The 22361-nt window shown below is 56.7% G+C and overlaps 1 protein-coding gene across 4 annotated transcripts in view; it reads right to left on the minus strand.

Annotated features, from left to right (window-relative positions):
* Positions 1-3286: 3286 nt before the first annotated feature.
* SRC (SRC proto-oncogene, non-receptor tyrosine kinase) overlaps positions 3287-22361 on the minus strand; it is a 52211-nt gene continuing 33136 nt past the window's right edge. For 2 of the 4 annotated variants that reach the window (XM_037012797.2, XM_017667620.3), the window contains 12 exons: positions 20756-20855; positions 19833-19850; positions 14600-14632; positions 13625-13723; positions 13362-13465; positions 11375-11524; positions 9807-9962; positions 7896-8075; positions 6916-6992; positions 6024-6177; positions 5732-5863; positions 3287-5472 (listed from right to left, as the gene is read on the minus strand). In XM_037012797.2, coding sequence (XP_036868692.1) covers positions 5264-5472; positions 5732-5863; positions 6024-6177; positions 6916-6992; positions 7896-8075; positions 9807-9962; positions 11375-11524; positions 13362-13465; positions 13625-13723; positions 14600-14632; positions 19833-19850; positions 20756-20855 — 1412 coding nt within the window. In that variant the 3' untranslated portion in view covers positions 3287-5263. The remainder of the gene's footprint in view (positions 5473-5731; positions 5864-6023; positions 6178-6915; positions 6993-7895; positions 8076-9806; positions 9963-11374; positions 11525-13361; positions 13466-13624; positions 13724-14599; positions 14633-19832; positions 19851-20755; positions 20856-22361) is intronic. The other 2 variants (XM_017667623.3, XM_017667624.3) reach the window with 2 other exon arrangements.

Consider the following 22361-nt stretch of genomic DNA (forward strand, 5'->3'; position numbering starts at 1 on the left):
AGGCAGTCAGACGGATGGACACACACGCAGAGCTGGGGGCTGGGGCAGGGAGGACACAGGCCCAGGATCCCACGGGGCACACTCCAAGGGGAGCAAGGGTCTGGGCACTAGGTGGGAAGAGCCCCAGGGAGGGGAGGCTGGGGAGCGAGCGCGGGATGGACCACAGACACGTGGTCAGACTGAGCAACATCTCCCGGCCCCTGCCCTGCCCCTTTCCCTGACTCTCAGGCTCTATCTCTGTTTCTCTGTCAGTCTTTTTCTTTCTCTCTCTCTGCAAAGCATAGCATTTTGGAGCCCAGGAGAGAAAAATCGGAGGAGACAGAGTTGAGAGAAAAACAGAGACGTGTGTGTGTGTGTGTGTGTGTGTGTGTGTGTGTGTGTGTGTGTGTGAGTGTGCGCCTGCTCACCTGCCTGCAGCACCAGGCTGGGCAGGATTCTGAGGGACAGAGGGGACGAGAGGAGCAGCACGGGGCACAGCCTGGAAGGCAGCAGGGAGCAGGGATGTGCACACGCCCCACACACCACACACTGCACCGCGCACTGCACACACTGGCAGTGCAATGCTGGGAGATCAATGAAACAGAGGAGAAAGGGAGGCAGGGAGGGGCTGAGGAAGCCCCCGCACAGAGAGCCTGCCAGATACACAGCAAACATGTCCTCACACATCCACACCGGCCCCCCGTGGCAGGACTACCCAGGGTAGGTCTTCACTATAGTGTTTTGCATATGAATGTGTGAAAGAATGGATGAGGTGGCTGTTGAGTGAGCCAGAGGGTTGAGAGACAGAGACAGAGAGATAAGGAGACACAGAGGCCAGCAGGCAGAGGGCAGGAGATGGGCCTAGACGCACGCCCAACCAGAAACATGTCCCACCTCTCTAGTGGGAAGGACAGGATAGGGGGCACAAACTATCACCTTTTTTGGGGTGTTTTCTGTACCTTTCCTACTCTCCTATAAAAAAATATATATTATTTTTTTCATAGGGAAAAACATCTTATTTTTCTCAAAAAGAAAAAAATATAGGAAGAATAGGGGTAAAACCAGAAAGGGAAGGCGGAGGGGACACAGGGATCCCAGGGTCTCCAAGTGCGGGGCGGGCTGCGAAGGAAAAGCAGGCAGGCGGCCATGAGACGGCGGTCCCAGCAGAGCGGACGTCTCTCCCTCTCCACTCTGTCTCTCTCAGGAAGAGTCCAGCAAAAGCAAAGTGGACAGAGGCCCAGAGGGAGGGAGTCAAAACCAGGGAAGGAGCCAGAGACATGGAGTCGGCTTCCCCGCCTCCCTCCCTGACCGAAGTCACCCATGTGGGCCCATGTGCACGCAGGGTGAGGTTCTCCCAGCCCCTCAAGCTCTCATTCTGGTGGGCGCACGGATGCGCCAGCAGGCAGCAGCATAGACCCTTGGCGTTTCTCAGGGAAAGCTCCCAGAAGGGGTCTGCAGCCTCTGAGATGTGTTTTGAAGGAAGGATAAGTTTTTGAGGTTGGAGGAAAGAAAGGGTGTTCCCTATAGAGGAAACCACCTGGGCAACGGCATGGAGGTGGGCAGGCCTAGTTCAGAGTTCCAGGCTTACAGTGATGGATAGGAAGAAAATCAGAGAGACACAGAGAGAACCAGAGAAACAAAGAGACAGCAGCCAGGTGCAGAGAAAAAGAGGGACTAGCAATAGTGAGAAACAGAGCCATACATACAGAAACAAATAAAATCAGAAGCATACAGAGACACAGAGAAAAAGACCAAAAAGTGGGAGAAGTGGGGGTGAAGGGGATAACGGAAAGGAATAGGAAAAAAAAAACAAAAATGATCAGACTGAGAGCTAGGGCCAGACAGAGAGCTGGGGAGAGTTGGAGAGGCACAGACAAGAGACGGAGAGAGACACACACAGAGAAATGCAAGCCAGAAGGGCAGAGAGGTGGAGAGAAATGTGCTTAGGACCTCTGGGGTGGTGGGGAGCTTCAGGACAGGAGGGAGGCTCGACCTGTGCTCAGCACCACACAGGCGCATTCCTGACCTGCGGCAGCACTGGGGCACACGCCTTGTCCCCTCCCATATGGCTCCTCACACGTGTCCCTGCACCCCGGGGCACCAGTGGGCCCTGTGGGAGTGGCCAGCCCTGTGTGTGTGTGTATGCACTCCAAGCCCCTAGGGACACACGCTGGTCCACAGGACCTAGCTACACACATCGGAGCCCCCTGGTTCACGCAGGAACACCTAAATTGTGTCCATGCAATATACACAAATCCATGTGCACACAGATGGAAAGAACAGACCCACTGCCTTCATACCCTTTAATACTCAGGTGCACACACATGCACACAGGCGCCCATAGCCCACGAGTATATAGACACACAGCCACGGGCAAACAGATGGCCCACAGCTCACTCACACACCCATGTGAACACAGGTTCACACATCTAGGCACACACACCCAGGAATGAACAAACCATCTGGACAGACATCCATTAGCAAACAGGCCCACACACATACCCACAGGAACACAAAGGCACACATCCTAGACACACACACACTAGCAACAGAAGGTACATGTCACAAGTTCATATCCACACTATCTCTGCTCCCAAGATGTGCACACCCATGGGGTCTCAGGGTGTCCATTCTGACCCGGACAATATGGCATTCGGCTTGTGAAAATAATACTGAACAGAAAAATGTCCGGATTTTGAAATTCGTTTTTAATCAAAGTGTTACCAGGGCCAAAGGAAACTCACGAATAGGTATGTAATCTGATGTAAAATAAATTTCTTCATCGCAAATGAACTTCCCAGGTTGGGTCCCTAGATGATGGGGGAGAAGGAGAGGAAGGGTCTTTGGATTTTTCACCAGAGGGCCCAGGGTTTTGTTGATCCAGCCACACACCCCACTCAGCCCAGCACTCCTGGGAAACACACAGATAGCACACTCACAGCCACATCTCTGGCAAGTGCACCACGGGGTCTAACGCCCCTCCTGCCCCCAGAGTATCTACCATCAGCATCCCCCCAGGGCACCTGAGGCCTGAAATGCTCACATGCTGGGCTTTGCCTGGTACATCGCAGACACAAACAAGGCTTCTGCTGGATGCGCTCACACCCTAAAAGCAGGCACAGACATGCACACAGCGCCACATCCCACAGGGGCCATCTCCAACCTGCTCGTGTCACCCCATGGCCTAAAGCCCTTCAGCCACCAGTGCTACGTGCACAAAGGCCCCCCTGACCACAGTCTATCCTCACATCCCAACCCCTCTCACTCTTCAGCACACAGTAGATGCTCAATAAACCACTGGCCAAACTGTGAGGTCATTTGTGTTTAATCAGACAATATGCAAAGTATTTACAACCACTTCTGCGTCCCCCCTCCCCCCAAGCCTGGGCCATGGAATGTGGGACCCCCCGAGGCCCTGCCCAGAGCCGGGGATCCCCTAGGCCTCTGCATAGTCATCTGAAATCTACAAAACACTGTTAAAAAAAAAAAGGGACAGTATTGGGACACCTTATACAAAGGGCCTTGGGCAGTTGGATGGGGATTTGCGAGCACACTGCAGTAAGCGTGCCCAGATTTGACAGGGACGGACAGGAGAAAACTTAGGTAATAAACATGTATGAAAGGAAAAGTTGAAATTTCATAGGCAGGCACCACTTGGCCTCCTTCCCTGCTGGTAGGGCCTGGCCGGCCTGGGAACCCCGGGCAGCAGGAGTGTTATTGCTATGATGAGGGGCTGTGGGTGAAATGTACAACCTGTCCGGGGGACAGAGCAGGGGCATTTTTACATGTTAAATATGGACACACATGGAGGCACACACGTGAACACACACACACACACACACACACACACACACACACACACACACACACACAGAGGCCCTAGGCAACATGCCCATAAACCGTCAGCCACCCCTTTTAATATGGGCACACTGAGTCCCAGGGAGAAGCCACCCCATCACCTAAGGCTGAACAGCAGAGTTGGGGCCAAAATGGTCTCACCACACGCCGCCAGGCCACAGGGTCTGGACAGGAGTGGATGGCCACACGTGGAGGCCGGCACTGTGGCCCAGAGTGGAAGCAGGGGCCACCCGAGGCCTTGCAGCCCGTCCTGGTGCATAACAGCAGACGGTCTCATCCTCTCTCACCCGAGGCTGGACACCGCTTTCTCACTCATGAGCTAAGGGGTGCCAACTTAGGGATGAGATCAGGGGCCAGGCGTTGAAATGACACAAGACAAAACGGGGGAAAGAGGACCTGGGGTTCCCTCCTGAGGCCAGGGCCAGAGCCTGTCAACCACTTGTGTCTTCTACTTCTGCTTGGTTGCCTCCAGAGCCTGGGAGCTCACTCCCTTTCATGGCTGGCTATCTCTGAGGATCAAAAACTGCTAACATTCTCTGGGAAGCCTGTCTCCCCACATCTGCACTCTCACCCCCGGTTCCTTGCTCAGCCCACGTCTGCCTCCACTCTCTCTCACCACGGCCCCACGAGTGCACAGGGGCAAGACTCCCTCTGCCATCTCTAACCCGCCCTCAAGCCCCTCGCTGGGCTGCCCCAGTCTGTCCATGAGCCATGCCTCCAAGGACCATCTTGTTGGTTCCTGAGGAAGACAGGGAGCACCGGGTTCCAGTCAGCCCTGAACTGCTCTGTGGCCCTGGGCCCTCTATGGACTCAGTTTCCCCCTGGGTACTATGCAGACAAAGAATTGATCTCTAAGGGGCCCTCAGGTGTAAGAAGGGCAAGGTTTGCCCACGCCACCCACCATTGAGCCAAGCTGGGGCTCAGGCTACCAGCCTGGGAGCCACGGCAGAGGCGTCTGGACCCAGCAGCCTCCAGCAACAGGTATTTTAGAAACGGAGGGCATGGAGCAGGGTGGCAGGCAGGCTGAGGGCCAGGGCCCATCACTCCTCTTTGGAAAGGCTCTTCGGCCAGCTCCGGAGGTGGACCTGGGCCGTGCGGTGGTGGGAAGGAGACAGCACGTGGAGCAGGTGGAGGCTGGGGAGAGGGCGCCCTCAGCCCCAGCCCGTCTTCCCCGAGCCGAGATACGAAGAGCTCCAGGAAGAGACGAAGGGAGGAGGCATGTGGCTGGAGCGGGAGCCGGGAGCAGTCACTGTGCCAGCCTTGGACCCCACCCTCGGGGCTGTCCCTGGCCCTATGGCCCTCCACACCATGGGAGAGGGCAGGGCCTGGTCACTGGAAGGTCAGCCCCCTAGAGAAGATCAATGGCGGGCCAGCGAGGGCACCCAGGATCCAAGCCCAAAGCCAGTCTGGCTCTAAAGCCTGCTCCCTAGAGGTTCTCTCCGGGCTGGTACTGGGGCTCGGTGGACGTAAAGTAGTCCTCCAGGAAGGCCTGCAGGTACTCAAAGGTGGGCCGCTCCTCAGGCTCCTTCCGCCAGCACTGGCACATGAGATCGTGCAGGGACTCGGGACATTCAGGCGGACAGGGCATCCGGTAGCCCCGCTCCACCTGGTCCAGCACCTCACGGTTCACCATCCCTGTGGGCACAAGGCACAAGGGGCAGGGGAATTGGTGGGGACAACAAAGAGGGCTCCCTGCCTGGGACAGGCAGATGTGACTGCAGGTAAGTCCCCTCCCCAAGGCTGGGAGCCCCAACCAGAAAGAACCAAGATCAGATGCTCAACCTCTTCGTTGTACAGATGAGGAAACTGAGGCCCAGAAGGGGGTGTGTCTGCCCAAAGTCACCAGGGCAGAGGGGTTCAGGAACCAAAGATGAGCTGTAGGGAGCCCCCTTACCAGGGTAGGGCACACGTCCTTTTGTCGTGAGCTCTGTCAGCAGGATCCCAAAGGACCACACATCTGACTTGATGGTGAACCGGCCATAGAGGGCAGCTTCTGGAGCAGTCCATTTGATGGGGAACTTGGCACCTGTAGAAGCAAGCAAGGTCACTCAAGGCTCCACAGAAACTCATGACCACTCTGCCACACAGGCACCATCTTCACCCCCGCTGGACAGATGCAGAAACTGAGGCCCAGAGAAGGGGTGTGGCCTCCCAAGGCCACATGGCATCTGCCCAACCCTGCCCACCTTGCCGGGCTGTGTACTCGTTGTCTTCAATGAGCCGAGCCAGCCCGAAGTCAGCTACTTTGCACACAAGGTTCTCTCCAACAAGGATGTTGGCAGCACGGAGGTCCCGGTGAACGTAGTTCATCCGCTCCACATACGCCATGCCTGAAGCAATCTGCAGCAGAACCCCCAGAGCCCAACTCAGGGGCCGCCCCATGCCTTTCCCAGGTCAGAGGGCACATGCCAGGGGTGGGGTCATCCCCGGGGGTGGAGAACCAACCAAACACCCTCCCCTCCCCACTTCTTCAGACAAGTGAAGTTGGTTTACAATCAACACAGTTGGCGCAAAAAGCAGGACCAGCCCTCAGCAGGAGCAGAGAATGAAGGGCAAAGGGCATGGGGCACAGTGGAGGTATAGGACAAAATGCAGCCAGTATAGTGTGATGACCATGAGAACAAGGCCCCAAATGCCCCACAGACATAGATGAGTGCCAAGTCCTGCCTGCTGCCCCAAAACCCCTTCCTGAACCTCAGTTTTCTCGTCTGTGAAATGGGAATAGTAGCCAGCCTCCCCTGACTGTGATACAGATTAAATGAAAAATGCCTACAGCAAGCAAGTACTAATAACATGTTTGTTGAGTGACTGAATGACCTTCATAGAGAAGAAAACTGAGGCCTGAAGTCCCACAGCAAGTCAGTGACTCCTGATGCCCTTTCCTCTTTCCTCTGCCCAGAACCACCACTCACAGCACCTATAAGTGGTCCCAGTAATACATGTAGTGAGATCAGTAAGTGTGGGGGCAATCAAGGCAAGCTTCCTGGAGGGGGCACTCAGGAGCCTAAAACTGGCTGAGCCAGATAGGTCTGGGTGTTCGAATGCCACAGGTGTGAGAGGCAGAAGGGGCTGACTCACCTGAGCAGCCATGTCCACCAGCTGAGGCAGCCGCAGGTACTTGCCCGTCTCCCCCTTGAGAAAGTCCAGCAAACTCCCTGGGCAGAGAGAAAGCAGCTCTAGCCCTTACTCTCTTCTCCCTGAGCCAGGAAGCAGCAATTCCCAGATCCTATCCACCTGGGCAGGCCAGCCTCATTTGAATCAGCACAGCAGATTTTAGGTAAAACCATCTCTGAATAAAGCCCCACTCAGCACTGGTCACCCAAAGGCAAGCAGGATGGAGAAGAACTAAAGGTCTGCCTCCAGGTGAACAGAGACCATGGTCCATCCACAGGAGGGGCGGCCACTCAGCAATACAGAGGAGCACACTGCTGACACACACAACAGCAAGGATGAACCTCGGATGGCAAAAATAACACAGATGAAGTTCCCAAATAAGCAAATCTGTGATGACAGACAGCACATCAGGGGTTGCCCAGTTTCTGCCCTAGAGGTCTGCAAAGAGGGACAAGGGAGCTTTCTGGAGTGGCAGAGACCTTGGTTGTGGTAAGGGATGCACAGAATATCCATTTGCTAAAACTCATGGAGCTGGACACTTTAAATGTGTGTATTTTATTGTATGTAAATTATACCTCCAAAAAGTGGAACTTTGAAAAATAATTAATTCATTCAAATTTTAAGTAAAGGTCAAGCCAGCAACTCAATGGAAGTGGCTCCTCTTGGAAGGATAGGGAGTTCTCTTTGAGCTCAAGAATGACAAATGGCTTTAGAAAACCAGCCAAATGGGGAGACAAGATGTATGGCGGGAAACTGTCGAAAACAAAATGAAACTAGAAAGGCAACCTTTCATCTAACTTCCCACCAACATAAGAAGTTGGTTCGGGTCCATTCCACCTTCAAAGATGTACATTCTGGACCTGGGGCGAAGGGAAGCAAGTCCCCACCCGCCCCGTTGCGGGTGCCGTCCTCTGGAGGCGGCCGCCCCATCGCTCAAGCCTCACCCTTGCTCATGTACTCTGTGACAATGTAGATGGGCTCCTCCGACACCACCGCGTACAGCTGCACCAGCTTCTCATGCCTCAGCTTCTTCATGACCTGGGCCTCCTGCAGGAAGGCCTCTGGAGACATCGTGCCTGGCTTCAGGGTTTTGATGGCCACCCTGGTGGTGCCATTCCAGGTGCCTGTATGGGCAAGAACACAGGCTTCCTCAAAGGGGGGCCCCCATTCCCATCCTCTGACAGGGTGCCAGGGTCTGCCTGCCTGGGTGCTGATTTCAGCTGGGGCCTCCCTAGCCACAGGACAGGCCAGCCAAAGCCTAGCTCCTTTCTGGCCTCAGGGCCCCCATCTGTAAAATGGGTACAACGACAGGACACTCCTCACAGGGCTGTTACAAGGATTAAATGAATCTTTCGTATAGGTTCAGTAACTGTTGTTACAACTATGATTATTAGAAATGTCCCAAAAAGTAGTACATTTACCTGAGAGATGGGAGACCAGGGTTTCAGCTCAACTGCTCTGCCCTGATGATTACATCCTTCTAGGAAGGAGATCCCTTCTGGGAAGAGCATTGAGGGTATCCCAGGCATTAGCAAATGAATGGGGCTGGGGTTGAGGCAGAACTGGCCTCAGAATGAGAGGCTGTCTCAAGCCACGCTCCCCAAAAAGTAAGGCATGGCACTAAATCCGAAGGCTCAGAGGTCAGAGTGCCTGGAGTTTGACTCCCACCTCTGCCTCTTAAGAGCAGTGAGACTGGGGCAGGTCGGCTCTCTCGGGGCTTCAGTTTCCTTGTCTGGAAAAGGGATGATATGGTGTCTATCCATGGGCTGTTTGAGGATTAAATGAGATTTTAGCCAGCAGGCCAAGTCTGCTATGAGGGCTCAGTATACAATAGCTATAGCTGTCATTTTGTTATTATCTGGTCTTTAAATTGTGAGGTTTGGGGAAGCTGTATTCTAGATTAGCGTGTTTAATCTGAGTTCTTGTCGTAGCTGGCCTGAGGCTACTATGAAGTGGCCTTGGGCTTCTATCTGAGGGTTGCACCATCTGGGGACCTGACACTTCACAATCTATACCTGGAGCATCCAGGGAGAAAGCAAGAACTTCCCCCGTGGACATTACCAAACACCCAGGCCATGAATGAGTTTTGCAGCCAGAACAGCTAACACCATGGGTTTCTCCAGGTTTCGCTCACATCCTCATTTTGCATCCATGCTAGGAGCTGGCTCCTCTTCCCTCTCACCAGCTCAAGGCAACAGCCCCCACTCCTGGTGGCCTGCCTTCCAGCCTCCAAGCCATTGGTCCCACAGAGCCTTCCACCCACCCAACCTCTGAGATTCCTCTGAGTCAGCAGGAACCGGCCAGCAGAAGCTGCCTGGGCTTTGTCAGGGCTGCGCGGGGTTTGTTCCAAGGACAGTTCTGCCATTTCTCCAGGGCTAGACAGGAGATTGTTCACAGGCCCTGAACACACCAGACCCTGGGCTTCCCAGCACTCCCTCTGTGAGCTGGGGCTTCTCTTCCATGGCTAAGAGCTAACGCATGGATGTGCTGAGCCAGTTCTCTCACAGCCCCACGGGTGGGTCCCATTATTCCAGCCCAGTTTACAGATGGAGGGTCAGAGGGAAGCCACCTGGCCCAGACCACACAGCAAGTCACCGGGGAGTCATGATGCCCAGCGGAGCAATGCTGGGTGAACAGGTGCCATGGTCTGCAGAGGCACGGGGCCAGCACCATGGGCAAGTCCAAGGCTTACAACAGGGCCCACTGTTCAGCAGGTGACTCAGATCATGGAGGTGAAGGGCAGGGGGACCAAAGGGGCTTTGAGGAGGGACACCTGCATGGTCCTCAGGTGGGGACACTAAAGTCCCCCCAAGTGAACCACAGTCTCCTCTCAGAGGTCTGGGACAATGCCTTACCCATCCAGACTTCTCCAAAACAGCCCTGGCCCAGCTTGACCTCCAACCGCAGGGACTCCCGGGGGATCTCCCAGGCGTCCTTGGCCAGGCCCTGAGTCTGTGGCTTGGAGGTGGGGCACACGGTGGTGAGGCGGTGGCACAGGCCATCTGCGTGTTCTGAAAAGAGGCAGGGTAAGGGGTGGTTCAGGCCGGGTGTGTGCCCCGGGGCCTCCCTGTCCCATGATGTATATTCAGACCTACGTATTACATACACACAGGTGCTGGGGACATACAAGATGCCCTCGAGGGCATCCACACCTGTGTGTACACACCCTTGCCCTACATAGGTCCACAATGACTCATGCATCTGCTCACTGAATCATTCATTCATTCATTCAGTCATCAGATTTTAAGGGTTGTTAAGAGTTGGCCACTAGATGAGTGCCAGGGACCCAGCAGAGGACAAGCCCAGTGGAACCCCATCCTCAGGAAGCTCACAGTCCAAGGGGGAACCCAATTCCCCCTCCCAGGACCGTGAATGGGACAACAGGAGAGCTGTGCATGCCATAGCAGGGGGTCTGGATGGAGTCCCAGAAGACTCCCCAGAGGAAGTGGTACCTGGGCGTGGGCCCGCAGGAGGGTGAGTGGTTGCCTAGGAAACAGCACTCCAGGCAGAGGGCATACTGCCTCAAGCATTCGTAAAGGCCTTGAGAGAGGAATGAGCTGGGTTGGAGGAACTGAAAGGAGGCCAGAAGGGGTGCAGGGGAGTGCATGGGGGAATGGGGCCCAGGTAAGGTAGGTAGGCCATGTCTCAGTCTTTATCCTGAGATGCTGAACTAATCCCAGGAGGGTTTTGACCTAGGGGAACGGGGTTTTAGAGTGCACCTTACAGTGGTGCCCAAGGGGAGAGTAGGGGTGGCAGATCCTAGAGGGAGCCAGGAGACCCTGCTAACACAGGAGGAGGAGGAGGAACAGGGTAGCTGGTGGTCCCAGGAGAAGCCACACATGCACAGCGCCCACGGCCACACACCAGACACACGGGCACCCACAGAGACTACCCACACGAGGACACACAGGCCTGTGACGCTTTAGTCCACCCAGGCAGCACTGGACATCCACATGGATTGGCCACAGTATCACACACGTGCCCACTGCCCACAACCTGCGCATGTGAGCAGCACAGACCCTCCCTCCCTCTGCCCACTCTCCAGCTTTGCTGCACATCAATCTAGCAGCCCTCTCCTCCTCTCCCAGGAACCGGTTCAGACCGGTCCAAGGGCTGCAGAGACAAATGACACCAGCCTATGGCCCCCTCCCCTGCTCACTCCAGGTACCCCCCCCCCTTACCAGCCAGCTGCAAAGGAGAAAGGAAGGGGGGGAATGGGAGAAAAGGAGAGCAAAAGGAGGGGAGGGTGGGGGAAGGGGCTGGGGGAAAGAATAGGGAGCCCCCCATCCTCAGGGCCAGGCGAGGCTGGCCCCAAAGCGACCTCCTCAGGGTCTGCAGCTGAGGCTGAGACCCCCCAACCCCTCCGGCTGCAGCCCCAGGCCCCAGCAGCCGGCTGGCCCCCGCCCGGCCCCAGGGCACTCACTGGAGTAGTAGGCCACTAGCTGCTGCAGACTGTTGAACTGCGTGCGAGAGGTGATGTAGAAGCCACCACTGTCCAGCTTTCGGATCTTGTAGTGCTTCACATTGAGGCCCTTGGCGTTGTCGAAATCAGACACCGAGAGGCAGTAGGCACCTGTAGGGCAGGGCCAGAGAGGAGCTGGGACTGCCATGCCCCGCACCTCCACAGGCCACCGCGCTAAAGGCAGTCCTAGGCCTGGGGCCTGCCTGACACAGGAGGAAAGGGAGCAGAGCAGGCAGCCCCTGGCCCGGGGCACAGCCAGGTCTGCCCACCTGGTCTCTAAGCACCTGGCTTTGGGGCGGCCATCAAGGCAGGGCTGAGTGAGCGAAGGGGCACCTGACCAGAAAGCCTGGCCATGCACCTTGACCCTGGCATGGCCCCTGAAGCCTGAGTGTATCCGAACTCTGTAACCTGGACAAGTCACTTGTCCTCTCTGGGCCTCAGTTTCCTCCTCTGCACAATGAGGCTACACCCAGGGATGCTGGAAACAGTCAATGAGACCACATTTAAGAGTACCTAGCACGTAGTAGATGCTCAATAAATGTTTGCTAGGAGCCTGGGAATGGCCCCAAGTGCCTGTGTGTCCCTGGTTCCCCTTTCCAGATCTGGCCACAGGAGCACTACCTGTGTCCCACCCTTTTTTGAAGCCTCCGGACTCAGGCAGCAGCAGGTGGGTGGCTGAGGCTGTGGGAGTTATGGGTAGGGGACCCTGTGCCAGGTATGGCCTGAAGGCTGAACCCTGGTGGCCCCCTCCCTGTTGCACCTGAGCCTAGAAAAGCTTTTGGCTGCAAGAGTTTCCTCCTGCCCAGAGGGCCGGGCTAGGAGCCTCTGTAACCTGTGCCCAAGAGACCACTGGGGTAGCACCAAGGAAAAGGCTAAGCCCCAGATACAGGGACAGAGGTCTGGCAGCCAGAGAAAGCCCTTCTCGGGAGACAGTACATGGGACTGTGCCAGAAACCCAGCCCCCAGGGCCCACAGACCCTCTGGACAGTCTTCAGATTGGGGTTATAATCTCCACTGTAAAGCAGGGGAAAATGAAACCCAGAGAGGGAAAGCAGCCAGCCTACGGCCACCCAGCACATCAGGCAGGCACAGAGCTGGACTTGATCCCACACCCAGGTCTCTAAAGCCTGAACTGGGAAACTAAGACTTGCTGCAGGCAGCCCAGGCTATGTGCATGTAGAAGCCACAGGCCTGAGCCTAAAGCCAACCCCTGGCCACATGTGCACACACAGGCAGTACCCAGTGGCTTACACAGGTACACACTCCCCAGGCCCCCAGGCACAAAGACAGGCCCATAATTCACTCCCACGCAGCAACACAGACAATTCCACCCCCACATGGACCCCCGCAGCATGTATGGCCACAATGACTGATCATTAATGCACACACATGACAGGAATGCTCTGCCTTCCCATCTCCCACTGAGCCCCAGGCCCACAGGAAGCGCCCAGCTTCATTGCCATGGTGACGGGGCACTTGAAACCCACTTGCAGAGGAGCTGGAAAGAAATGAAGTGATCTGTGTTCTCTGGCTGGTCTGGCTAGGAGAAGGAACAGGGGCCAGGACTGTTGGGAGAAAGGGAAAACCAGGCCCCAGAACCCAGTCCAGCCCCAGAAGCCCCTGGCGATGGGGATGAAGAGGGGCCCATGTATCAGCACCCACCCTAGGAAGAAGCCTCTTGCCGTATGACCTCTCAGTCCTCCTGACAACCTGTGACCATTTCTCATTGGAGGAAACAGAAGCTAAGTATCTGTTGCTGCACCTCTGGCCACCCCAGGTAATTCAGTGTTCCTCACATGTTCCTCCCTGCCTTTGATCCCACCATTTTCTCCACAGGGAGGGCTCTTCCCAATTCACTCCATATACCAAACTCCTATTCATTCTACAACACCCAGCTCAAACAACCCACAAAGACTCAGTTCCCACTGGTCAGCAGGAGTGCTCGTACCTTTCGTGGTCTCGCTTTCTCGCACTAGGAAAGTCCCTCTTGGGTTCTCCGCATTGAGCAGTAACCGCTCTGACTCCCGTCTGGTGATCTTGCCAAAGTACCACCTTGGGTAGGAGGTAGGAGGATGGTGTTGGTGGTCCAAGCTTCGGCCTGCGCCTCTCCCTGGGATGTGGCTGGGGCCCTCGACAACCGGACCACCCACTCCAGCCCCGGTGAGAGCAGCAGGGACGGTGAGCAAGGGCGGAGCCAAAGTCAGTACTCACTCCTCAGCCTGGATGGAGTCGGAGGGTGCCACATAGTTGCTGGGGATGTAGCCTGTCTGTCCGGTGCTGAGCGAGTGGGCCAGCCACCAGTCTCCCTCTCTGAGCAGGGGTAGAGGAAGGGAACAAAGGAGAAGGGGGCTGTCAGCAGCGGGCCCCGGTGCCTACAATCTTCACAGGTGCTGTGCTGGGGGCCCTCGAGGCCAGGCGAGGCATAGGGAGCAGGGGGCCAGTTTGAGTTCTCTAGCCTGCCCAGCCAGGCTGGCCTGAAATTCTTCCTCTCCTGTCCCCAACCCCTTTTGGCCAAAGCTGACTCAGATGGGCTTTATACGGGACTGCGGCAGGACTGACCCTGGCCAGGCTGAGATCCAAATTCACAGGGGCAGAGTCCTGGGATAGGAAGTGATCTGCATCCCTCTAGACAGACCAAGCTGTCTCAAGATGCCAAAAGCCCCCTTGGGAGGGAGGGAAGGAGCTCCCTGTATCTGGGAAGCAAGCAAGTTGTAACAGGAGAGAAGATTCCTACCTAAATGGATGTCAAATCAGACCATCAAAGCCTCCCAAAGCCCTGAGATTTGGAATTCTGGGAGCCAGTGAGAATGAGCCCTGGTGGCAGCAGGGCGTGGCCCCTTGGGGGTTGGTGACAATCCAGGTGCCAACCCCACACATACCTGCCTTCGTCACAAATCGTAGGTCACACCTAAAGGGCTCCTTGGCTGCCCACTACAGGCCTCCTCTTGCAGCCTACCCACCTACAGGGGAAACTGAGGCCAGAGGGGGCTGGGACTTGCCCAGAGTCACACAGAGCATCATGTCAGGGGGACTGAGGTGGCAGAGCCCCAGTGCCCACGACACTGCTACACTAACTGCCCCACGAGGAGGAGGAGAAAGAGGAGGGAGATGGGCCAGGGGCAGGAGCAGTTCCCCACACAGTCGGGTCCCCTGGGCCTGGGGGGGAGCAGGGAAGGGGCAAAGTACCTTTGCAGCCATCTGAATGTGAACCAGGTCTGGCTGGAGCGGGGGTCCAGAGACACAGAGGAGAGAGGAGAAAGCGAGAGCCCAACAGGAAAGAAGAGGCAGAGATGGGGGTGGTGAGAGAGAGAGGCAGAAAGAGAGGGAGAGGGCAGGAGAGCCAGGCGGTGCGGGGACAGGGGACAAGCAAGGCAGGGCAGCCACAGAGGCCTCACAGCCAAAGCAACCGAAGGGGACAGGGAGAAGCTCCGTGGGGAATGAGGGGATGCCAATGGGAAGGGCTGCCTGGAAAAGGGGCTCCAGCTCCCTCCTATTCCCATTGTGCAGATGTGAGAACTGAGGCCAAAGCAGCAAAGGCCTCTGCTCAAGGTCACACGGCCGGGCCCAGCGTCCTGACTCCCAGATCAGAAGGCTTCTGCCCTACTGGGGCTTGAGAGGCTGCAGAGCTTCTCAGGCCAAGGCTGCGTTTGGACCTCATATGACCCTGAGGAGACAGGCAGCAGGCAGGACGTGCTCCCCTTTCCCGCCATCCAGACCCTCCGAGAAAAAGGTCCCTGCCCACAGGTACACAGACTGGAACCTGGCTTCCCAGCCACTGGTTCTTCTGAGTTGCTCCTGACCCATATTCTTCAGCCCATATTGAAGATGGAGAAGTTGAGGCCAGGAAAAAGAGGGCTGGGGGAGCTCTCCAAGGACCTGTCAGGATACAGATGAGCACCCATACCAAGGGGCTCAGCCAGGGGCCGAGGCTGAACCAGAGGGTGTGAGTCCCAGCTGGATGCTGTGCAGGCTGGCTAGGCCGACGAGTGTGGCACACACCCTCAGGAACGGGCACAAGCCCACCTGAGGGCCTCTGTAGGAAAGGGGGAGCTCTGGAGTAAGGGGGCAGGCCCACCTCAAGGAAAGAAGCCCTGGGATGCCCAGGACCTCTATCCACCTCCCTGTTGTGCACCCACCCAGGAGTATCCACATTTGTCTGTCCCGTTTGACCCTCAAGGCCACCCTGCAAGTAAGGAAAGCAGGCCTCAGACCCTAGATGAGGAAACTATGGCTCAGAGATGTCAAGTGACCAGCCCGAGAACACAAAGCATGCAGGCTGGAGTAATGCAACACTCTCTTTGTAGGAAAAACTGAGGCACAGAGAGGGGCAGTGATTTGCCCAAAGCCACACAGCAAATCAATGGCAGAGCAAGGGTGAGAACCAGGGCCCTTGAGTGCCTGCAGCCTCCCCAGGCCACTCAGAGGCTCAGAGACCCTTGGGGAAGCCAGGGGAAGATACAGGAAGAGGCAGCAGGGCTGGGGACAGGGGACTAGGCCAAGGCCTAGGTCAGAAGCTGTGAAATGAGGCAGATTGACAAAGCTAGAGTCTGCAGGCTGCTGCCCTCTGGGGAGGTGGCAGCCACCCGCTCAGAGTAGAAGATCAGCAGGGAGCATGTTCCCAGAGCCAGTCAAGCAGGGACCCAGAGGCAAGAGGGGTTCAGCCCTGCTGACATTACCCACATTTCAGCCAGGAGAGCCTCCAGCTCCCCAACATCAGCCTATATGTGACTTTGGCATTTCCCAGTCCGGTTCTGGGGTTTCGGTTCGCAAGGGCAGGGATGGAGGTGCACTGCAGAGCCTGAGCTCCAGAGTCAGACCGCCTGGTCGCCACCCCAGCTGACCATTTGCAGGCTGTGTGACCTTGACCCTGCCTCAGTCTCCTTATCTATGGTGTGGGGATACCCATGCCTCCCTCCAAGGATGTAAAATACCAGCACGGGGCCTGGCACATGATAGGTGATCAATGGGTATGAGCTGTTAGTTTCTTGATTTGACTAAAAAAGGAAAAAGAATAAAATCTGTATCTCTCTGGGTCCCTTTCCCACCCTCTAAAATATTTTTAAAAACCAAAGCAGCTCAGTCCCAGCCTCGAATAAGGTTTGCTGTGTGACCTTGAGCAAGTACCCTACCTTCTCTGGGTCCTCATCTTTAAAAAGGAGAATCTCCCTGGCAGGTAAAGTGTGCAGATCAGTCAGCAGCAAGCCGGGCTGAGGGTAAGCTAAAATAATTGCTAAGACTATCATCTGAGCCTCAGTTTGCCCACCTGTGAAATGGAGACGTCAAGCTCCATCTTCCCACGTCAGCGCTCTGGGAGGCTCAAACCTGCCTCGGGTGGCTGCCAAGGGCCTACGGTTGCTCGCACATGAGAGGCCCCTTTGCTTCCCAGATTGTTCCAGTCCTGGAGAGACACCAACCCACGCCTAGTCTCCAAAGTAACAGCGTTAATCTACCAGGTTGAGCAGATTTATTGCATCCAGCACCTTCCTGGGTCCTTGTCCTTATCACATGAGCAGGAAGGAGGGAAGGAAGGAAGGGAATCACACACATTCCCTGCCTGACCCCTCACCTTCCTGTACGTGGCCAAAGGAGAAAGCACTGGACCAGGAGTCCCTGAGCTACAATTTCACATCCTAACTGCTATCCGCTAGCTGTATGACCTCAGGCAACTGACCTTACCTCTCTGAGCCTCAGGTTCCTCTTCCTGGATCCTTGTGCTGACGTGTGGATCAGGGGTATGGCCACTGAGGAACCCAAGAAGTTATGCCCATTGGGTGTTCATATTGAACTCACGTGGGCTGCTGGGACTGGTCAGAGAAGTACTTTGGGGGTTGCAGGAAAGCCAGGGCAGCTGGGCAGGTCCCAGGCAGTCAAGTTTCTGAGCCTTCAGGCCTGGGTACATGGCCGTGAAGAGAAGGCCGGTGAGTCAGAACACTTTCTGTGAGGTGAGTGGAAAGGTACCCCTTGTCCCAGGGTGGGGAGTGCAACTGGAGTGCTCAGAGCAAGGGGCAGAGGTCGGTGCCAGCTAGAGAGCTCCCCAGAAGAAGCCACTGGAAAGGGGCAGTTCGGGGATTACCCGGACTCAGACCCAGAGGACCCCCAGCTCTTGGAGACTCAGACACCAGGCCAGAGGCTCGGGGCAGTCACGCCTCAGGCAGGCCCCACGGGGCTTCCTCAGACCCAGGGCCACATAGCGCCCAGTATTCTAGGATCTAGGATCACCCAGCATGAAGGTCCAGGGAGTGGGTTCTGCAGCCTACTACTGCAAGGACCCTGACCCCGTCGGCCACGGGCTTGGCCTTCAGCTCTCCACCTCCCTGACACCCGGCCCAGCCACAGGCCAAGTGCAGGAAGGCCCTCATACACAGGGCCCGGGCATTGTGGCCGGGGGATGAGGGCACGAATCAATGATAGACCCTCAGCAATAATGGTCAAAGGACATGCAGGATGTCCCCAACTGAGGTATGAGACCTGAGCCCTCCACACTGAGGTGGCTCGCCTTCCATAAAGCCCCCTCAGATCCCTCTATCCCCCCTCCTCCTCTAATGCCACCCCCAACTCTACTGCCACCAACTTCTCAGGCAAAGGAGCAGCGGAGCGTTGTGACATGAGGCAGGGACCCCCGGCCACCCCAACCCCTCCAATCAGGTCACCTCACTGCTATCCGGGGCTTCCCATGAAGAGCCTCCAACACCTCCAGCCCCCCCGGCAGCCCCCGGCCTGGCCAAACTCCCTCAGTCTTCCTCTGGGTGAAAGAGGCAGAACTGGAGTTCCCAGAGCCCTTCCTCCGGCCACGCCTTTGCTCAGGCTGGGACCCCAGCCTGAGAGGCTCTTCCATAGCTGCTGGGGGAGCCCCCCCGGCCCGTACTTCACAGCCACCGACCTGACGCATCCTCCCTCGCTCCCTCCCCTCCTCTTGGCTCCCCTGTACCCCACTGAGCCCTTCCTACAAAGATCATGGGCTGGAGGGCCTGTCTACCCCTCCCAGCTCTGCCACCTAGCTGTGTGACCTCAAGCAAATCACTTCACCTCTCTGGGCCTCAGTTTCCTCATTTACAAAATGGAGCAAGTAAGAGTTTCCACTTCTCAGGGCTGTGGGGTAGCATAAATGAAACAATGCAACTTAAAGCACTCAGCACAAGACCAGGCTCACACACAGTACAATCAGTATTGGCTATTTTATTACCGCTCATTCATTTTGTTCACCAACACCAGCTGGGCACCCCGTGGTGTACTGAGGAACAGGTGATATGGGGACCCAGAGACCCAACAGCAGCCCTCAAGGACTCCCAGCAGTGGGGACGGAGGCGGGGGCAGATGCAAATAACTGGAGCCGTAAGACCCTGGAGTGGCACTAAGACTATGATACACAGGGGTGGGAAGTTGGGGAGAGAGCCACTGCCCAAGTTCCTAAGTGGCTTTGCTACTTGTTAGCTGTGTGACCTTGGGCAAGGGCCTTCACGTCTCTGAGTCTCATTTTCCTCATTTGCAAAATGGAGACAACTCTTCTCAGTCACTACAACCTGGCAGGATTGCAGGAAGGGGTAAGTAAAGGACATGGGGAGAAACACCTGGCACAGCACCTGGCACCTCTCCTCCCTTCTGCCTCACAGGGAAGGCACTCCTGAGCTTGATCTTGAGGGATGAATAGGAGTTTGCCAGGCAGAGGCTGGATAAGAGGCCCTTCAGGCAGAGGGAACAGCATGCGCCAGGGCAGGGAGGCATGAACAAGCATAACATGCTTGGAGATGGTGGAGATGTCCAACCTCCTTAGCCAGGCCTTTGAGGACTCTCAGGGGTCAAATCTCCTCTGCCCTCTAGAACCTTCTTGCCCTTCCACAGCCCTGTACCCTCCCTCAAGCTGCCCCAGTGTGAGAGAGTGCCTTCCACTGCCTCCACCTGCCAAGCAACCTCACTGTTCTTCCTTCAGGGACTTGCTTGAACACTTCGGTCCCTGTGTTCATCCCATAGGGGGCACACAGCAAGGGCCCAAACGCCTGCACTGATCCCGGCCCCACCCTCTGCCTGGCCTGGGGCTGGCTACAGGAGGGCATGGACATGGCCTTCTCCCCCACCAGGCCTCGCCGGACCAGGCCCAGCGCTGCATGCAGCTGGCACTCCGGGTGGGCTGACCAGTCAGAACGGAGAGGGGGTGTTAGCAGGAAGGTGGATGGGGAGGCGGTGTGATGGCGAGTGAAAGGGGTGGTGGCAGGACCCTCCCAAGCTCAGCTTCAGGTTCAAGTTGGGACCCAGGCAAACTGGTTTGGGGCGGGGCAGAAGCTGGGGAAGCTGGGGCGGGGGGCAGCCAGGGGAGCCAGAGGCCACAGGCAAGGACACAGCCTGGGAGCCCATGGGACAGCAGCCCCGCCCCCACCAGTAAAGTGCCCCCACCCAGCGCGCCGCCCACCAAGTGCGTACACACCTGACATCCACCTTCCTCCTAAGGGCCAGCAAGAGAGAAGCAGAAAGAGGGAGGAGCTGAGAGAGGACGGGAGGGAGCAAGCATGGTGCCACGGGCAGGACTGCAGCAGGTGCCAGCTCTGCTCTGCCCTCTGCCGGCGGCTCCTGCAGGAGCGAACCCCACCCTGGCTCCCTGTGAGGTCCCCCACCACCCCTAGGCATATGGCCCAAAGCCTGCCCGGCCCCCAGTGATGGGCACTGCGCCCCACCCCCACTGTACCCTGGGCAGGGAAAGGAGAGCAGGGGTGACAAGGGGACATTTCCCCCTTGCTTTCCTGCCCACAAGGGTCCCAGAGCCTGGCAAGGGACCCCCCACCCCACAGGCCAGCTTGGCTCTTGGACACCCCACCCCAAGGCTGGCCTACATGCCCCCCACCCTATCCCACCATCACATGCCCATGCCCAGTCCTGACCCCTCTCAAACTGGGAGCCCAACATGGGTCCCCTAAACCCTCCCAGTGTGGGCCCTTCCACTCTCTGGCTTAACTTGCTGCCCCAGACCCTCCAGCCCCAGGTCACTAACAAGGGCACCTCTGTGAGCAGAGCCTCCAGCTTCAGGCCCTGCTTTATATAATCCTGGGGCCTGTGGCCTGGGGCCTGGGCCTGGGCCTGGGCCTGCCCTGACCACATGCCCCTCCGTGGAGTCTGAGATCTGGATGCTGTGTGCTGTTGACCGTTAGTGAACCCAGAGCCCCAACCAGCACTACCCGCCTCACCACTCCCACAGGCCTCAGGGCAGCTCCCTGGACCTCGGCCGGCCTTGGCGCTCAGCTCGGCCTGCTGCCCGTCATGCTGTCCTGGCTCTGGGATGCTCAGAGTGGCTCTAGCCCAAGACCATGTCCAGGGGACGGGGCGCCGAGGGCAGTGGGGACAAGGGTCACTCACGTGTTGTTGACGATCTGGAGCCGCTCCCCTTTCTTGAAGGACAGGTCAGTCTCTGTCCGTGACTCATAGTCATAGAGGGCCACAAAGGTGGTCACTCCACCTGCACAGGGGATGAAAGGTGTCAGAACAGCCGGGGCCATGGCCCCAGAGAGGAGTGGACAGGAAGACCCTGCACCCTGGGAGAAGTAGGGAGCTGGTGTCCCACAAAACATCAGAACCCAGCCCAGAGGCATGGTCACATACAGAGGGGGTATGGCTACATGCATGTCCACATGAGGCCATGTGTCTAGGCACCCATGTGAGGGTGTGTAGGAGACACATGTGTCTCTCCATATCCTGAGTGTGCCCAATGGTCTCTGGGTGATGCTAGTGTGGCTTCTGCATTTGGTGCCTGTCTTCCCCATAGACCCAGAAGATTCTGATTAACAGGCATCGTGGTTTTGTTCCCAGAGCCTGGCACACAGTAGGTGCTCAAGAAGCAACCATGGAATGTGTGAACCATTGAATGCAGGCAAGTGTGCCTGTGTAGGTCACTCTGCCTCTCTCTGTGTGTGACTCTGGGTGCTTCTATGCATCTGTGCAGATCTTGGCTCCCGGCAACTCTCCCCTCAAAGACGCCCTCCCTGCCCCTCATTCTAATTACAACCTTCACCCCATGCATCCCCAAGACCCTTCCCTGCCCCTTATGTCCCTTCTGGGCAGCTGTCACCTTCTAATGCTCTACATGCCTTGCTGTTTTTCCTGCTGGGAGTCGTGTCTGTTTCACACCCTGCTGTGTCCTAGCGCCAGAAGAGTCTGGCACACAGCGGGGGCACCACAAACACTTCTTGAACAAATGAATGGTGTATTTGTGGTTCTGTTTCTTACTTGGGGGTGTGTCTGTGTCTGAGGGTCAGTGAGTGTCCATGTGTCAGTGTATTCTCATTGCACGCATCTGTGAGTCTGTGGGGATCGGGATGGTATTTCTAGCTGAGCATGTGTCCGTGTCCTGTGTGTGTCTTTGAAGGGCTTCTGACTATATGTTTGTGCCTTAACCTGGGAGTGGAGGTTATTGGTGTATGTGTGTTTGACTTTGTTATATCTGCACTGGGTGTATGACTGTGCCTAGGGGGTGCACATCCATGTGCCTCTATGCACGTGGCATGTCTACTAGTGTCTGTGATGGTGTCTCCAACTCACCACGTGTACATGCCCTGTGTGGGTGTCTTCGAATGAGTTGCTGACTGTACGTGGCTCTGTCTGAGTGCATGAGTTTGAGCATCGTACGTCGGTGTCCGCATCTGTGCCTCTAAGCATTCCTTGCCTGGGGCTGCCATACCCATTAAGCACCAGAAGAGGGCGCAGGGGCGCATCTATGCATTGGGCCAGAAGCTCCCTTTCTTCCTCTTAACCCGCCCTGCCCCCTGCCACACTTGGCCTTGAGTCTTGACCAATCTGGGCTGAACAAAGCAAAAAGCAAAGCCTCAGACCTGGTCCCTGTGCTGCCCTGAGCAGAGAGCCCCCTGGCTCCCTGGGCCTCGATTCCTCCCTACAATCCCGTATCTCTGGGCCCCTTTATACTCTGCATCGGATTCACCTCCAAAGGCAATGGAATGTGCACTACCCT

This window comes from Manis javanica, chromosome 5, assembly GCF_040802235.1.
Source record: "Manis javanica isolate MJ-LG chromosome 5, MJ_LKY, whole genome shotgun sequence".
Classification (NCBI taxonomy): Eukaryota; Metazoa; Chordata; class Mammalia; order Pholidota; family Manidae; genus Manis; species Manis javanica.